Source organism: Heterodontus francisci, chromosome 28 (assembly GCF_036365525.1).
Source record: "Heterodontus francisci isolate sHetFra1 chromosome 28, sHetFra1.hap1, whole genome shotgun sequence".
Lineage (NCBI taxonomy): Eukaryota > Metazoa > Chordata > Chondrichthyes > Heterodontiformes > Heterodontidae > Heterodontus > Heterodontus francisci.
In genome coordinates this window covers 3,626,129-3,642,010 of record NC_090398.1, presented here as the reverse complement: position 1 = coordinate 3,642,010, position 15,882 = coordinate 3,626,129, and the positions used below count along the sequence as shown (strand labels likewise).

Genomic DNA, 15,882 nt, shown 5'->3' with positions numbered 1-15,882 from the left:
TGCACCCTCTTTACAATTGTACACTTTATTTTATATTGTCTCTCCTCGTTCCTCCCATCACAATGTATTACTTCACACTTCTCTGCATTAAACTGTATCTGTCATCTGCCTGCCCATTTCACAAGATAAATGTATCAAATATACGCAGTAAGATCCCAGAAAGTTACAACAATCAGGTGAGATATTTGGAAAATTACAAAAATCTTTTATTGAAATTTTGTTTGTGTGAAAACAGGTGCAAGAAGACATTTGTAAATTTTACAAACAGATTTATATCAACATTTTTCATTAAACACCCAAAGCATCGTCAATCTTTCACTCATCAATTTAATTCACAGTTTGTAGAGATAAACAGGAACAGGAGGAGACCATTCAGCCCCTCATTGAGTCTGTTACACAGGAACAGGAGGAGACTCATTCAGCCCCCCCTCGAGTCTGTTACACAGGAACAGGAGGAGGCCCATTCAGCCCCCCCTCGAGTCTGTTACACAGGAACAGGAGGAGGCCCATTCAGCCCCCCCTCGAGTCTGTTACACAGGAACAGGAGGAGGCCCCTTCAGCCCCCCCTCGAGTCTGTTACACAGGAAAAAGAGGAGGCCCATTCAGCCCCCCCTCAAGCCTGTTACACAGGAACAGGAGGAGACCATTCAGTCCCTCCTCGGGTCTGTTACACAGGAACAGGAGGAGGCCCATTCAGCCCCCCCTCGAGTCTGTTACACAGGAACAGGAGGAGACCATTCAGCCCCTCCTCGAGTCTGTCACACAGGAACAGGAGGAGGCCCATTCAGCCCCCCCTCGAGTCTGTTACACAGGAACAGGGGGAGGCCATTCAGCCCATCCTCAGGTCTGTTACACAGGAACAGGAGGAGCCCATTCAGCCCCCCCTTGAGTCTGTTACACAGGAACAGGAGGAGGCCCATTCAGCACCCCCCCTCGACTCTGTTACACAGGAACAGGAGGAGGCCCATTCAGCCCCCCCTCGAGTCTGTTACACAGGAACAGGAGGAGGCCCATTCAGCCCCCCCTCGAGTCCGTTACACAGGAACAGGAGGAGACTCATTCAGCCCCCCCTCAAGCCTGTTACACAGGAACAGGAGGAGACCATTCAGCCCCTCCTCGAGCCTGTTCCACAGGAACAGGAGGAGACCATTCAGCCCCTTGGGCCTGCTCCGCCATTTGATTGGAACATGGCTGATATGGTGGTGGCCTGTCTGTCCCCCATAACCCTTGACTCCTTTGTCCATTTACAAATCTATCTAACTCAGCCTTGAATATATTCAATGATCCAGCCTCCACTGCTCTCTGGGGAAGACAATTCCACAGACTAACCACCCTCTGAGAGAAAAACATTTCTCCTCATCTCCGTCTTAAAGGGGAAAGCTCTTTATCTCAAACTATGTCACCTCATTCTAGTCTCCCCCACAAGGGGAAACACATCTGTTGGCCTTCATCACAAGGGGATTTGAGTACAGAAGAATAGAAGTCTAGCTCCAATTGTTCAGAACCTTGGTGTGTCCGCACTTGGAGTATTGTGTACAGTTTTGGTCCCCTTACCTTAGGAAGGATATTATAACAATACAGGGAGTGCAACGAAGATTCGCCAGACTTGTTCATGGGATGACGGGACTGTCCTATGAAGAGAGATTGGGGAAACTGGCCCTGTATTCTCTAGAGTTTCGAAGAATGAGAGGTGATCTCATTGAAACCTACAAAATACTGAAAGTGATAGACAGGGTAGATGCAGATAAGATGTTTCCCCCTGGTTGGGGAGTCTAGAACCAGGGGACACAATTTCAAAATAAGGGGGAAGCCACTTAGTATAGAGATGAGGAGAAATTTCTTTTCTCAGAGCGTTGTGAATCTTTGGAATTCTCTACCCCAGTGGGCTGTGGAAGCTCAGTCATTGAGTATGTTTAAAGCAGAGATTGACAGATTGCTAAATACCAATGATGTAAGGGGATATGAGGATAGTGTGGGGAAAAAGACATTGAAGTGGATGATCAGACATGATAGTATTGAATGGCGGGGCAGGTTCGATGGGCTGAATGGCCTACTCCTAATCTCTGAAGGCAGAAGGGCAGGTGAATAGGGTGGTGAAAAAGGCATATGGGACACTTGCCTTTATCAATCGAGGCATAGATTACAAAAGCAAGGAGGTCATGTTGGAGTTGTATCGAACTTTGGTAAGACCACAGCTGGAGTACTGTGTGCAATTCTGGTCGCCACATTATAGGAAGGATGTGATTGCATTGGAGGGGGTGCAGAGGCGATTCACCAGGATGTTGCCTGGGATGGAACATTTAAGCTATGAAGAGAGGTTGGATAGGCTTGGGTTGTTTTCGCTGGAGCAGAGAAGACTGAGGGGTGACCTGATCAAGGTGTACAAGATTATGAGGGGCATGGACAGGGTGGATAGGGAGCAGCTGTTCCCCTTCGTTGAAGGGTCAGTTACGAGGGGTCACAAGTTGAAGGTGAGGGGCAGGAGATTTAAGGGGGAATTGAGGAAGAACTTTTTTACCCAGAGGGTGCTGACGGTCTGGAATGCCCTGCCTGGGAGGGTGGGTAGAGGCAGGTTGCCTCACATCCTTTAAAAAGTACCTGGATGAGCACTTGGCACATCATAACATTCAAGGCTATGGGCCAAGTGCTGGCAAATGGGATTAGGTAGACAGGTCAGGTGTTTTAATGCATCGGTGCATTTTGTCATTGCGTCATCAGAAAATTTAGAAATCGTACATTTTGTCCCTTTATCCAAGCCGTTAATATAGATTATAAATAGTTGAGACCCCAGCACTGTTCCCTGTGACACTGCACCAGTTACAGCTTGTTGACCCGAAAATGACACATTTATCCTGACGCACTGTTTCCTGTTAGCTAGCCAGTCCTTTATCCATGCTAATATGTTACACCCTGCACCATGTGCTCTTGTCTTGTGCAGTAACCTTTGATGTGGCACCTTATCAAATGCCTTTTGGAAATCCAAGTACACCACATCTACTGGTTTCCCTTTATCTACCTTCCTTGTTACTTTCTCAAAGAACTTTAATAAGTTGGTCAAATACGATTTCCATTGCCCACAAGAGCGGAGACCCACACCCCCGCCCAGAGCCAATAAGATCGTCAACAGAGAGGCAAAAGCAGCCCCACCAGGGGACCTCTGGGCATAAACAGTCAGGTTGCAAAACTCGTCCCACTGCATCCCCACCTCCACTCCCTTGAAGCCTCTTGAATGGAGGGTGAAGATGCAATTGCCCTCCGAACTCTTGGCATTTGTAATCGCGAACTTCTCATAAGGAGAGATTAAAACCTCCTCTTGGAACCTGTTGACTGAGAAGTCTCGGATTGTGACACCGTGAGACGTATGCACAATGAAGAAAGTTTTTTCCCCAAACTCCTTGGCCACCGTCCGACTGTGGGAAGTGGAGGCAAATATGCCAAATCTCAACTTCTCGCCTTGTGTGTCAGACCGAGGATCGTTGATCCCTCGATATACTGTTAACACAGTGAAATCTTTTCTCAAATTTATCAGGGCGATGGTTAGGAGATAGTGGAAACTCTTGAGTTTAAAGTGACAGTTGTATGTGTCGATGTCTCCATACTTTTTCACACCTGTGTTTAAGCGCCTGTACAGGTTACTGATCATGGTATAAGCTGTCACTGCGATCATGTGCTCCTCTCGGAGACCCTTCGGGACTGGGAGATTTTTAAGTGTCCAATTTGCCCTGCCCAGGTTCCAGAGCCTCTCAAACACCGGGTCATTATCCAGCTCTTTCTCCAGACACTTTATTGCTGCATCATCATCCCGTGTGAAATAAAAGGCAGCAGAATCTTCCATCAGGTTCAGCTCTGGGTTTCCATCACCGCAAGATTCCCCATCACCACTGTGTACAAGCTGAGCAAAATCTGACCTGCCAATCAGAAAGACAGAATTCACAAAATCTGACCTGTCAATCACAAAGAGATATTCCCAAAATCCGACCTGCCAATCAGAAAGACAGAATTCCCAAAATCTGACTGGCCAATCAGAAAGACAGATTCCCAAAATCCGACCTGCCAATCAGCAAGACAGAATTCCCAGAATCTGACCTGTCAATCACAAAGAGATATTCCCAAAATCCGACCTGCCAATCAGAGAGACAGAATTCCCAAAATCTGACCTGTCAATCACAAAGAGATATTCCCAAAATCCGACCTGCCAATCAGAGAGACAGAATTCCCTTTGATACTGATCCTGTCACCAGCTCCAGAAATCCCAAAGTGTTTCACAGCCGATGAGGAGTATCGGAAGTGAGCTCACTGTTGTGATGTAGGAAAGGCGGCAGCCAATGAGTGCACAGCAAGATCCCACAAAGAGGAACTTGATGAATGATCAGATCACCTGTTATTAGCGATGTTGGTTGAGGGATAAATATTGGTCCCAGGACACAGGGGAGAAAACCCCTCCCCCACCCCACTGCATTATCCCTAACAGTGGGCCGTGGGAATCTATACATCCACCCGAGAGGGCAGACAGGGTCTCGGTTTAATGTCGCATCCTGAAAAACAGCACTTCCAACAGTGCAGCACTCCCCCAGTACTGACCTCCGACAGTGCGGCACTCTCTCAGTACAGACCCTCCGGCAGTGCAGCACTCCCTCAGTATTCAACCTCCGACAGTGCAGCAGTCCCTCAGTACTGACCCTCCGACAGTGCAGCACTCCCTCAGTACTAACCCTCCGACAGTGCGACACTCTCTCAGTACAGACCCTCCGACAGTGCAGCACTCCCTCAGTACTGACCCTCCGACAGTGCAGCACTCCCTCAGTACTAACCCTCCGACAGTGCGGCACTCCCTCAGTACTGACCCTCCGACAGTGCGGCACTCCCTCAGTATTCAACCTCCGACAGTGCAGCACTCCTTCAGTACTGACCCTCCGACAGTGCAGCATTCCCTCAGTACTAACCCTCCGACAGTGCGGCACTCTCTCAGTACTGACCCTCCGACAGTGCAGCACTCCCTCAGTACTGACCCTCCGACAGTGCAGCACTCCCTCAGTACTAACCCTCCGACAGTGCGGCACTCCCTCAGTATTCAACCTCCGACAGTGCAGCACTCCTTCAGTACTGACCCTCCGACAGTGCAGCATTCCCTCAGTACGAACCCTCCGACAGTGCGGCACTCTCTCAGTACTGACCCTCCGACAGTGCAGCATTCCCTCAGTACTAACCCTCCGACAGTGCAGCACTCCCTCAGTATTCAACCTCCGACAGTGCAGCACTCCCTCAGTACTGACCCTCCGACAGAGCAGCACTCCCTCAGTATTCAACCTCCGACAGTGCAGCACTCCCTCAGTACTAACCCTCCGACAGTGCTGCACTCCCTCAGTACTGACCCTCCGACAGTGCAGCACTCCCTCAGTACTAACCCTCCGACAGTGCTGCACTCCCTCAGTACTGACCCTCCGACAGTGCAGCACTCCCTCAGTACTGACCCTCCGACAGTGCAGCACTCCCTCAGTACTAACCCTCCGACAGTGCAGCACTCCCTCAGTACTGACCCTCCGACAGTGCAGCATTCCCTCAGTACTAACCCTCCGACAGTGCGGCACTCTCTCAGTACAGACCCTCCGACAGTGCAGCACTCCCTCAGTATTCAACCTCCGACAGTGCAGCACTCCCTCAGTACTGACCCTCCGACAGTGCAGCACTCCCTCAGTACAGACCCTCCGACAGTGCAGCACTCCCTCAGTTCTGACCCTCCGACAGTGCGGCACTCCCTCAGTACAGACCCTCCGACAGTGCGGCACTCCCTCAGTACAGACCCTCCGACAGTACAGCACTCCCTCAGTACTGCACGTCCGACAGTACAGCACTCCCTCAGTACTGCACCTCCGACAGTGCGGCACTCCCTCAATACTGACTCTCCGACAGTGCGGCACTCCCTCAGTTCTGACCCTCCGACAGTGCAGCACTCCCTCAGTAATGATCCTCTGACAGTACAGCACTCCCTCAGTCCTGACACTGGGGTGAGTCGGTCTGGATTTTGGGAGATCCAGTTTCTGCAGTGTGAACTCAGACCCATCAGTTTCTGTCTCAGCTACGAGAGAGAGAAAGTGAAACCCAGAGTGAGGAGCAGAGAGTTTGGAAACTTTGTCACTTTACAATAAGTGGAGGGAATAAGCTTTGTTGATTTGAAATCAGTACGGAGATACTCACTGTATGTCAGGAAGAGATACTCGAACAGCCACATCATCATTCACTCAGTATCGGGGATTTAATTTAAACAAACTCGGTATCACTGGAGGGTTACACTCAGGGAGAGCCGACACTGCGATCAGTTCCTGTTATGTACGTGATTAATGCTGCGTTGAACTCTGAACTTTCCAGGATAAAACACACTCTAAGCTGTGGACAGAGTTCTTATCTCCATATCACACCTGGAGCAACTCACAAACCTTTGATCAAATGCACAATTGACTGGAACCTCCTGATCTCTCTATTTAGTGTTAGCTGCAGCTCAGGTGGTGACCCTGTTCAGTTGAGTCTGAGGATTGAATGTTCAAATCCCAGTCCAGGACAAAAATATAGGCTGAGACACCAGAGTGCTGCACTGTCGGAGGGTCAGTACTGAGGGAGTGCTGCACTGTCGGAGGGTCAGTACTGAGGGAGTGCTGCACTGTCGGAGGGTTAGTACTGAGGGAGTGCCGCACTGTCAGAGGGCCAGTACTGAGGGAGTGCTGCACTGTCGGAGGGTCAGTACTGAGGGAGTGCTGCACTGTCAGGCGGTCAGTACTGAGGGAGTGCAGCACATTCGGAGGGTCAGTACTGAGGGAGTGCTGCACTGTCGGAGGGTCAGTACTGAGGGAGTGCTGCACTGTCAGGCGGTTAGTACTGAGGGAGTGCCGCACTGTAAGAGGGTCAGTACTGAGAGAGTGCCGCACTGTAAGAGTGTCATTACTGAGGGAGTGCTGCACTGTAAGAGGGTCAGAACTGAGGGAGTGCCGCACGATAAGAGGGTCAGAACTGAGGGAGTGCCGCACTGCAAGACTGTCAGGACTGAGGGAGTGCTGCAATGTCGGATGGTCAGGGCTGAGGGAGTGCTGCTCTGTCGGAGGGTCAGTACAGAGGGAGTGCTGCACAGTCGGGGGTGTCAGTACAGAGGGAGTGCTGCACAGTCGGAGGGTCAGTACAGAGGGAGTGCTGCTCTGTCGGAGGGTCAGTACAGAGGGAGTGCTGCTCTGTCGGAGGGTCAGTACAGAGGGAGTGCTGCACAGTCGGGGATGTCAGTACAGAGGGAGTGCTGCACAGTCGGGGGGGACAGTACTGAAGGAGTGCTGCACTTTCGGAGGGTCAGTACTGAGGGAGTGCTGCACTGTCGGAGAGTCTGTGCAGAGGGAGTGCTGCACTGTCGGGGGTCAGTACTGAGGGAGTGCTGCAAAGTCAGGGGGTCAGTACTGAGGGTGTGCTGCACTTTCGGAGGGTCAGTACTGAGGGAGTGCTGCACTGTCGGAGAGTCTGTGCAGAGGGAGTGCTGCACTGTCGGGGGTCAGTACTGAGGGAGTGCTGCAAAGTCAGGGGGTCAGTACTGAGAGTGTGCTGCACTGTTGGAGGGTCCGTACTGAGGGAGTGCCGCACTGTCGGAGGGTCAGTACTGAGAGAGTGCCGCACTGTCAGAGGGACAGTACTGAGGAAGTGCTGTACTGATGGAGAGTTAGTACTGAGGGAGTGCTGCACTGTTGGAGGGTCAGTACTGAGGGAGTGTTACGCTGTCGGAATGTCAGTACTGAGGGTGTGCTGCTCTGATGGAGGGTCAGTACTGAGGGTGTGCAACACTGTCGGAGGGTCAGTACTGAGGGAGTGCCGCACTGTTGGAGGGTCATACTGAGGGAGTGCTGCACTTTCGGAGAGTCAGTACTGAGGTAGTGCAGCACTGTCGGAGGGTCAGTACTGAGGGAGTGCTGCACTGTCGGAGAGTCTGTGCAGAGGGAGTGCTGCACTGTCGGGGGTCAGTACTGAGGGAGTGCTGCAAAGTCAGGGGGTCAGTACTGAGGGTGTGCTGCACTGTTGGAGGGTCCGTACTGAGGGAGTGCCGCACTGTCGGAGGGTCAGTACTGAGAGAGTGCCGCTCTGTCAGAGGGACAGTACTGAGGAAGTGCTGTACTGATGGAGAGTTAGTACTGAGGGAGTGCTGCACTGTTGGAGGGTCAGTACTGAAGGAGTGCTGCACTTTCGGAGGGTCAGTACTGAGGGAGTGCAGCACTGTCGGAGGGTCAGTACTGAGGGAGTGTTACACTGTCGGAATGTCAGTACTGAGGGTGTGCTGCTCTGATGGAGGGTCAGTACTGAGGGTGTGCAACACTGTCGGAGGGTCAGTACTGAGGGAGTGCCGCACTGTTGGAGGGTCATACTGAGGGAGTGCTGCACTTTCGGAGAGTCAGTACTGAGGTAGTGCAGCACTGTCGGAGGGTCAGTACTGAGGGAGTGTTGCACTGTCGGAGGCTCAGTACTGAGGGAGTGAAGCACTTTCGGAGGGTGAGTACTGAGGGAGTGCCGCCCTGTCAGAGGGTCAGTCCTGAGGGTAGTGCTGCTCTGGTGGAGGGTCAGTACTGAGGGAGTGTTACACTGTCGGAGGGTCAGTACTGAGGGAGTGCTACACTGTCGGAGGATCAGTACTGAGGGAGTGCTGCACTGTTGGAGGGTCAGTACTGAGGGAGAGCTGCACTGTCGGAGAGTCTGTACAGAGGGAGTGCTGCACTGTCGGATGGTTAGTACTGAGGGAGTGCTGCACTCTCAGAGAGTCAGTACTGAGACAGTGCTGCAATGATGGTGAGTCAGTACTGAGGGAGTCCCGCACTGTCGGAGGGTTAGTACTGAGTGAGAGCTGCACTGTCGGAGGATCAGTACTGAGGGAGTGCTGCAATGTCGGAGGATCAGTACTGAGGGAGTGCTGCACTGTTGGAGGGTCAGTACTGAGGGAGAGCTGCACTGTCGGAGAGTCTGTACAGAGGGAGTGCTGCACTGTCGGATGGTTAGTATTGAGGGAGAGCTGCACTGTCGGAGGGTCAGTACTGAGGGAGTGCTGCACTGTTGGAGGGTCAGTACTGAGGGAGTGCTGCACTGTCGGAGGATCAGTACTGAGGGAGTGCTGCACTGTCGGAGGGTCAGTACTGAGGGAGTGCTGCACTGTTGGAGGGTCAGTACTGAGGGAGTGCTGCACTGTTGGAGGGTCAGTACTGAGGGAGAGCTGCACTGTCGGAGAGTCTGTACAGAGGGAGTGCTGCACTGTCGGATGGTTAGTACTGAGGGAGAGCTGCACTGTCGGAGGGTCAGTACTGAGGGAGTGCTGCACTGTCAGAGGGTCAGTACTGAGGGAGTGCTGCACTGTCAGAGAGTCAGTACTGAGACAGTGCTGCAATGATGGTGAGTCAGTACTGAGGGAGTCCCGCACTGTCGGAGGGTTAGTACTGAGGGAGAGCTGCACTGTCGGAGGGTCAGTACTGACGGAGTGCTGCACTGTCGGAGGGTCAGTACTGAGGGAGTGTTACAGTGTCGGAGGGTCAATACTGAGGGAGTGCTGCAATGTCAGGGGGTCAGTACTGAGGGTGTGCTGCACTGTCGGAGGGTCAGTACTGAGGGTGTGCTGCTCTGATGGAGGGTCAGTACTGAGGGAGTGCTACACTGTCGGAGGGTCCGTACTGAGGGAGTGCTGCACTGTCGGAGGGTCAGTACTGAGGTAGTGCAGCACTGTCGGAGGGTCAGTACTGAGGGAGTGCTACACTGTCGGAGGGTCAGTACTGAGGAAGTGCTGCACTGTTGGAGGGTCAGTACTGAGGGAGTGCTGCACTGTCGGAGGGTCAGTACTGAGGGAGTGCAGCACTGTCGGAGGGTCAGTACAGAGGGAGTGCTACACTGTCGGAGGGTCAGTACTGAGGAAGTGCTGCACTGTTGGAGGGTCAGTACTGAGGGAGTGCTGCACTTTCGGAGGGTCAGGACTGAGGGAGTGCTGCACTGTCGGAGGTTCAGTACTGAGGGAGTGCTGTACAGATGGAGAGTCAGTACTGAGGGAGTGCCGCACTGTCGGAGGGTTAGTACTGAGGGAGAGCTGCACTGTTGGAGGGTCAGTACTGAGGGAGTGCTGCACTGTCAGAAGGTCAGTACTGAGGGAGTGCTGCACTGTTGGAGGGTCAGTACTGAGGGAGTGCTGCACTGTCAGAAGGTCAGTACTGAGGGAGTGCTGCACTGTCGGAAGGTCAGTACTGAAGGAGTGCTGCACTGTTGGAGGGTCAGTACTGAGGGAGTGCTGCACTGTCGGAGGGTCAGTACTGAAGGAGTGCTGTACTGATGGAGAGTTAGTACTGAGGGAGTGCTGCACTGTCGGAGGGTCAGTACTGAAGGAGTGCTGCACTTTCGGAGGGTCAGTACTGAAGAAGTGCTGTACTGATGGAGAGTTAGTACTGAGGGAGTGCTGCACTGTCGGAGGGTCAGTACTGAAGGAGTGCTGCACTTTCGGAGGGTCAGTACTGAGGGAGAGCTGCACTGTCGGAGGGTCAGTACTGAAGGAGTGCTGCACTTTCGGAGGGTCAGTACTGAGGGAGTGCAGCACTGTCGGAGGGTCAGTACTGAAGGAGTGCTGCACTTTCGGAGGGTCAGTACTGAGGGAGTGCTGCACTGTCGGAGGGTCAGTACTGAAGGAGTGCTGCACTTTCGGAGGGTCAGTACTGAGGGAGTGCAGCACTGTCGGAGGGTCATACTGAAGGACTGCTGCACTTTCGGAGGGTCAGTACTGAGGGAGTGCTGCACTGTCAGAGAGTCAGTACTGAGGGAGTGCTGCGCTGTCAGAGGGTCAGTACTAAGGGAGTGCTGCACTGTCGGAGGGTCAGTACTGAGGGAGTGCTGCACTGTCGGAGAGTCAGTACTGAGGGAGTGCTGCACTTTCGGAGGGTCAGTACTGAGGAGTGCAGCACTGTCGGAGGGTCAGTACTGAAGGAGTGCTGCACTTTCGGAGGGTCAGTACTGAGGGAGTGCAGCACTGTCGGAGGGTCAGTACTGAGGGAGTGCTGCACTGTCGGAGGGTCAGTACTGAGGGAGTGCTGCACTGTCAGGCGGTTAGTACTGAGGGAGTGCCGCACTGTAAGAGGGTCAGTACTGAGAGAGTGCCGCACTGTAAGAGTGTCATTACTGAGGGAGTGCTGCACTGTAAGAGGGTCAGAACTGAGGGAGTGCCGCACTGCAAGACTGTCAGGACTGAGGGAGTGCTGCAATGTCGGATGGTCAGGGCTGAGGGAGTGCTGCTCTGTCGGAGGGTCAGTACAGAGGGAGTGCTGCACAGTCGGGGGTGTCAGTACAGAGGGAGTGCTGCACAGTCGGAGGGTCAGTACAGAGGGAGTGCTGCTCTGTCGGAGGGTCAGTACAGAGGGAGTGCTGCTCTGTCGGAGGGTCAGTACAGAGGGAGTGCTGCACAGTCGGGGGTGTCAGTACAGAGGGAGTGCTGCACAGTCGGGGGGGACAGTACTGAAGGAGTGCTGCACTTTCGGAGGGTCAGTACTGAGGGAGTGCTGCACTGTCGGAGAGTCTGTGCAGAGGGAGTGCTGCACTGTCGGGGGTCAGTACTGAGGGAGTGCTGCAAAGTCAGGGGGTCAGTACTGAGGGTGTGCTGCACTGTTGGAGGGTCCGTACTGAGGGAGTGCCGCACTGTCGGAGGGTCAGTACTGAGAGAGTGCCGCACTGTCAGAGGGACAGTACTGAGGAAGTGCTGTACTGATGGAGAGTTAGTACTGAGGGAGTGCTGCACTGTTGGAGGGTCAGTACTGAAGGAGTGCTGCACTTTCGGAGGGTCAGTACTGAGGGAGTGCAGCACTGTCGGAGGGTCAGTACTGAGGGAGTGTTACACTGTCGGAATGTCAGTACTGAGGGTGTGCTGCTCTGATGGAGGGTCAGTACTGAGGGTGTGCAACACTGTCGGAGGGTCAGTACTGAGGGAGTGCCGCACTGTTGGAGGGTCATACTGAGGGAGTGCTGCACTTTCGGAGAGTCAGTACTGAGGTAGTGCAGCACTGTCGGAGGGTCAGTACTGAGGGAGTGTTGCACTGTCGGAGGCTCAGTACTGAGGGAGTGAAGCACTTTCGGAGGGTGAGTACTGAGGGAGTGCCGCCCTGTCAGAGGGTCAGTCCTGAGGGTAGTGCTGCTCTGATGGAGGGTCAGTACTGAGGGAGTGTTACACTGTCGGAGGGTCAGTACTGAGGGAGTGCTACACTGTCGGAGGATCAGTACTGAGGGAGTGCTGCACTGTTGGAGGGTCAGTACTGAGGGAGAGCTGCACTGTCGGAGAGTCTGTACAGAGGGAGTGCTGCACTGTCGGATGGTTAGTACTGAGGGAGTGCTGCACTCTCAGAGAGTCAGTACTGAGACAGTGCTGCAATGATGGTGAGTCAGTACTGAGGGAGTCCCGCACTGTCGGAGGGTTAGTACTGAGTGAGAGCTGCACTGTTGGAGGGTCAGTACTGAGGGAGTGCTGCACTGTCGGAGGATCAGTACTGAGGGAGTGCTGCACTGTCGGAGGGTCAGTACTGAGGGAGTGCTGCACTGTCGGAGGGTCAGTACTGAGGGAGTGCTGCACTGTTGGAGGGTCAGTACTGAGGTAGTGCTGCACTGTTGGAGGGTCAGTACTGAGGGAGAGCTGCACTGTTGGAGGGTCAGTACTGAGGGAGTGCTGCACTGTTGGAGGGTCAGTACTGAGGGAGTGCTGCACTGTCAGAGAGTCAGTACTGAGGGAGTGCTGCAATGATGGTGAGTCAGTACTGAGGGAGTCCCGCACTGTCGGAGGGTTAGTACTGAGGGAGTGCTGCACTGTTGGAGGGTCAGTACTGAGGGAGAGCTGCACTGTCGGAGAGTCTGTACAGAGGGAGTGCTGCACTGTCGGATGGTTAGTACTGAGGGAGTGCTGCACTGTCGGATGGTTAGTACTGAGGGAGAGCTGCACTGTCGGAGGGTCAGTACTGAGGGAGTGCTGCAATGTCGGAGGATCAGTACTGAGGGAGTGCTGCACTGTTGGAGGGTCAGTACTGAGGGAGAGCTGCACTGTCGGAGAGTCTGTACAGAGGGAGTGCTGCACTGTCGGATGGTTAGTACTGAGGGAGAGCTGCACTGTCGGAGGGTCAGTACTGAGGGAGTGCTGCACTGTCAGAGGGTCAGTACTGAGGGAGTGCTGCACTGTCAGAGAGTCAGTACTGAGACAGTGCTGCAATGATGGTGAGTCAGTACTGAGGGAGTCCCGCACTGTCGGAGGGTTAGTACTGAGGGAGAGCTGCACTGTCGGAGGGTCAGTACTGACGGAGTGCTGCACTGTCGGAGGGTCAGTACTGAGGGAGTGTTACAGTGTCGGAGGGTCAGTACTGAGGGAGAGCTGCACTGTCGGAGAGTCTGTACAGAGGGAGTGCTGCACTGTCGGATGGTTAGTACTGAGGGAGAGCTGCACTGTCGGAGGGTCAGTACTGAGGGAGTGCAGCACTGTCGGAGGGTCAGTACTGAGGGAGTGCTGCACTGTCGGAGGGTCAGTACTGAAGGAGTGCTGCACTTTCGGAGGGTCAGGACTGAGGGAGTGCAGCACTGTCGGAGGGTCAGTACAGAGGGAGTGTTACACTGTCGGAGGGTCAGTACTGAGGGTGTGCTGCTCTGATGGAGGGTCAGTACTGAGGGAGTGCTGCACTGTCGGAGGTTCAGTACTGAGGGAGTGCTGTACAGATGGAGAGTCAGTACTGAGGGAGTGCCGCACTGTCGGAGGGTTAGTACTGAGGGAGAGCTGCACTGTTGGAGGGTCAGTACTGAGGGAGTGCTGCACTGTCAGAAGGTCAGTACTGAAGGAGTGCTGCACTGTTGGAGGGTCAGTACTGAGGAAGTGACGCACTGTCGAAGGGTCTGTACTGAGGGAGTGCTGCACTGTCGGAAGGTCAGTACTGAAGGAGTGCTGCACTGTTGGAGGGTCAGTACTGAGGAAGTGACGCACTGTCGAAGGGTCTGTACTGAGGGAGAGCTGCACTGTCGGAGGGTCAGTACTGAAGGAGTGCTGCACTTTCGGAGGGTCAGTACTGAGGGAGAGCTGCACTGTCGGAGGGTCAGTACTGAAGGAGTGCTGCACTTTCGGAGGGTCAGTACTGAGGGAGTGCAGCACTGTCGGAGGGTCAGTACTGAAGAAGTGCTGTACTGATGGAGAGTTAGTACTGAGGGAGTGCTGCACTGTCGGAGGGTCAGTACTGAAGGAGTGCTGCACTTTCGGAGGGTCAGTACTGAGGGAGTGCTGCACTGTCGGAGGGTCAGTACTGAAGGAGTGCTGCACTTTCGGAGGGTCAGTACTGAGGGAGTGCAGCACTGTCGGAGGGTCATACTGAAGGACTGCTGCACTTTCGGAGGGTCAGTACTGAGGGAGTGCTGCACTGTCGGAGGGTCAGTACTGAGGGAGTGCTGCACTGTCGGAGAGTCAGTACTGAGGGAGTGCTGCACTTTCGGAGGGTCAGTACTGAGGAGTGCAGCACTGTCGGAGGGTCAGTACTGAAGGAGTGCTGCACTTTCGGAGGGTCAGTACTGAGGGAGTGCAGCACTGTCGGAGGGTCAGTACTGAGGGAGTGCTGCACTGTCGGAGGGTCAGTACTGAGGGAGTGCTGCACTGTCAGGCGGTTAGTACTGAGGGAGTGCCGCACTGTAAGAGGGTCAGTACTGAGAGAGTGCCGCACTGTAAGAGTGTCATTACTGAGGGAGTGCTGCACTGTTAGAGGGTCAGAACTGAGGGAGTGCCGCACGATAAGAGGGTCAGAACTGAGGGAGTGCCGCACTGCAAGACTGTCAGGACTGAGGGAGTGCTGCAATGTCGGATGGTCAGGGCTGAGGGAGTGCTGCTCTGTCGGAGGGTCAGTACAGAGGGAGTGCTGCACAGTCGGGGGTGTCAGTACAGAGGGAGTGCTGCACAGTCGGAGGGTCAGTACAGAGGGAGTGCTGCTCTGTCGGAGGGTCAGTACAGAGGGAGTGCTGCTCTGTCGGAGGGTCAGTACAGAGGGAGTGCTGCACAGTCGGGGGTGTCAGTACAGAGGGAGTGCTGCACAGTCGGGGGGGACAGTACTGAAGGAGTGCTGCACTTTCGGAGGGTCAGTACTGAGGGAGTGCTGCACTGTCGGAGAGTCTGTGCAGAGGGAGTGCTGCACTGTCGGGGGTCAGTACTGAGGGAGTGCTGCAAAGTCAGGGGGTCAGTACTGAGGGTGTGCTGCACTGTTGGAGGGTCCGTACTGAGGGAGTGCCGCACTGTCGGAGGGTCAGTACTGAGAGAGTGCCGCACTGTCAGAGGGACAGTACTGAGGAAGTGCTGTACTGATGGAGAGTTAGTACTGAAGGAGTGCTGCACTTTCGGAGGGTCAGTACTGAGGGAGTGCAGCACTGTCGGAGGGTCAGTACTGAGGGAGTGTTACACTGTCGGAATGTCAGTTCTGAGGGTGTGCTGCTCTGATGGAGGGTCAGTACTGAGGGTGTGCAACACTGTCGGATGGTCAGTACTGAGGGAGTGCCGCACTGTTGGAGGGTCATACTGAGGGAGTGCTGCACTTTCGGAGAGTCAGTACTGAGGTAGCGCAGCACTGTCGGAGGGTCAGTACTGAGGGAGTGTTGCACTGTCGGAGGGTCAGTACTGAGGGAGTGAAGCACTTTCGGAGGGTGAATACTGAGGGAGTGCCGCCCTGTCAGAGGGTCAGTCCTGAGGGTAGTGCTGCTCTGATGGAGGGTCAGTACTGAGGGAGTGTTACACTGTCGGAGGGTCAGTACTGAGGGAGTGCTACACTGTCGGAGGATCAGTACTGAGGGAGTGCTGCACAGTTGGAGGGTCAGTACTGAGGGAGAGCTGCACTGTCGGAGAGTCTGTACAGA

General features: G+C 54.2%; 1 protein-coding gene across 1 annotated transcript; it reads right to left on the bottom strand.

The window, feature by feature from the left end:
• Nucleotides 1-223: 223 nt before the first annotated feature.
• On the bottom strand, nt 224-6,346 carry LOC137385080 (uncharacterized). The gene is made up of 2 exons (XM_068059824.1): nt 6,196-6,346; nt 224-3,908 (listed from the first exon to the last, which is right to left on the bottom strand). Exon 2 carries the CDS (start codon nt 3,833-3,835, stop codon nt 2,588-2,590), a length of 1,248 nt encoding a protein of 415 aa, XP_067915925.1. The 5' UTR covers nt 3,836-3,908; nt 6,196-6,346; the 3' UTR covers nt 224-2,587.
• Between the last annotated feature and the right edge of the window lie 9,536 nt (nt 6,347-15,882).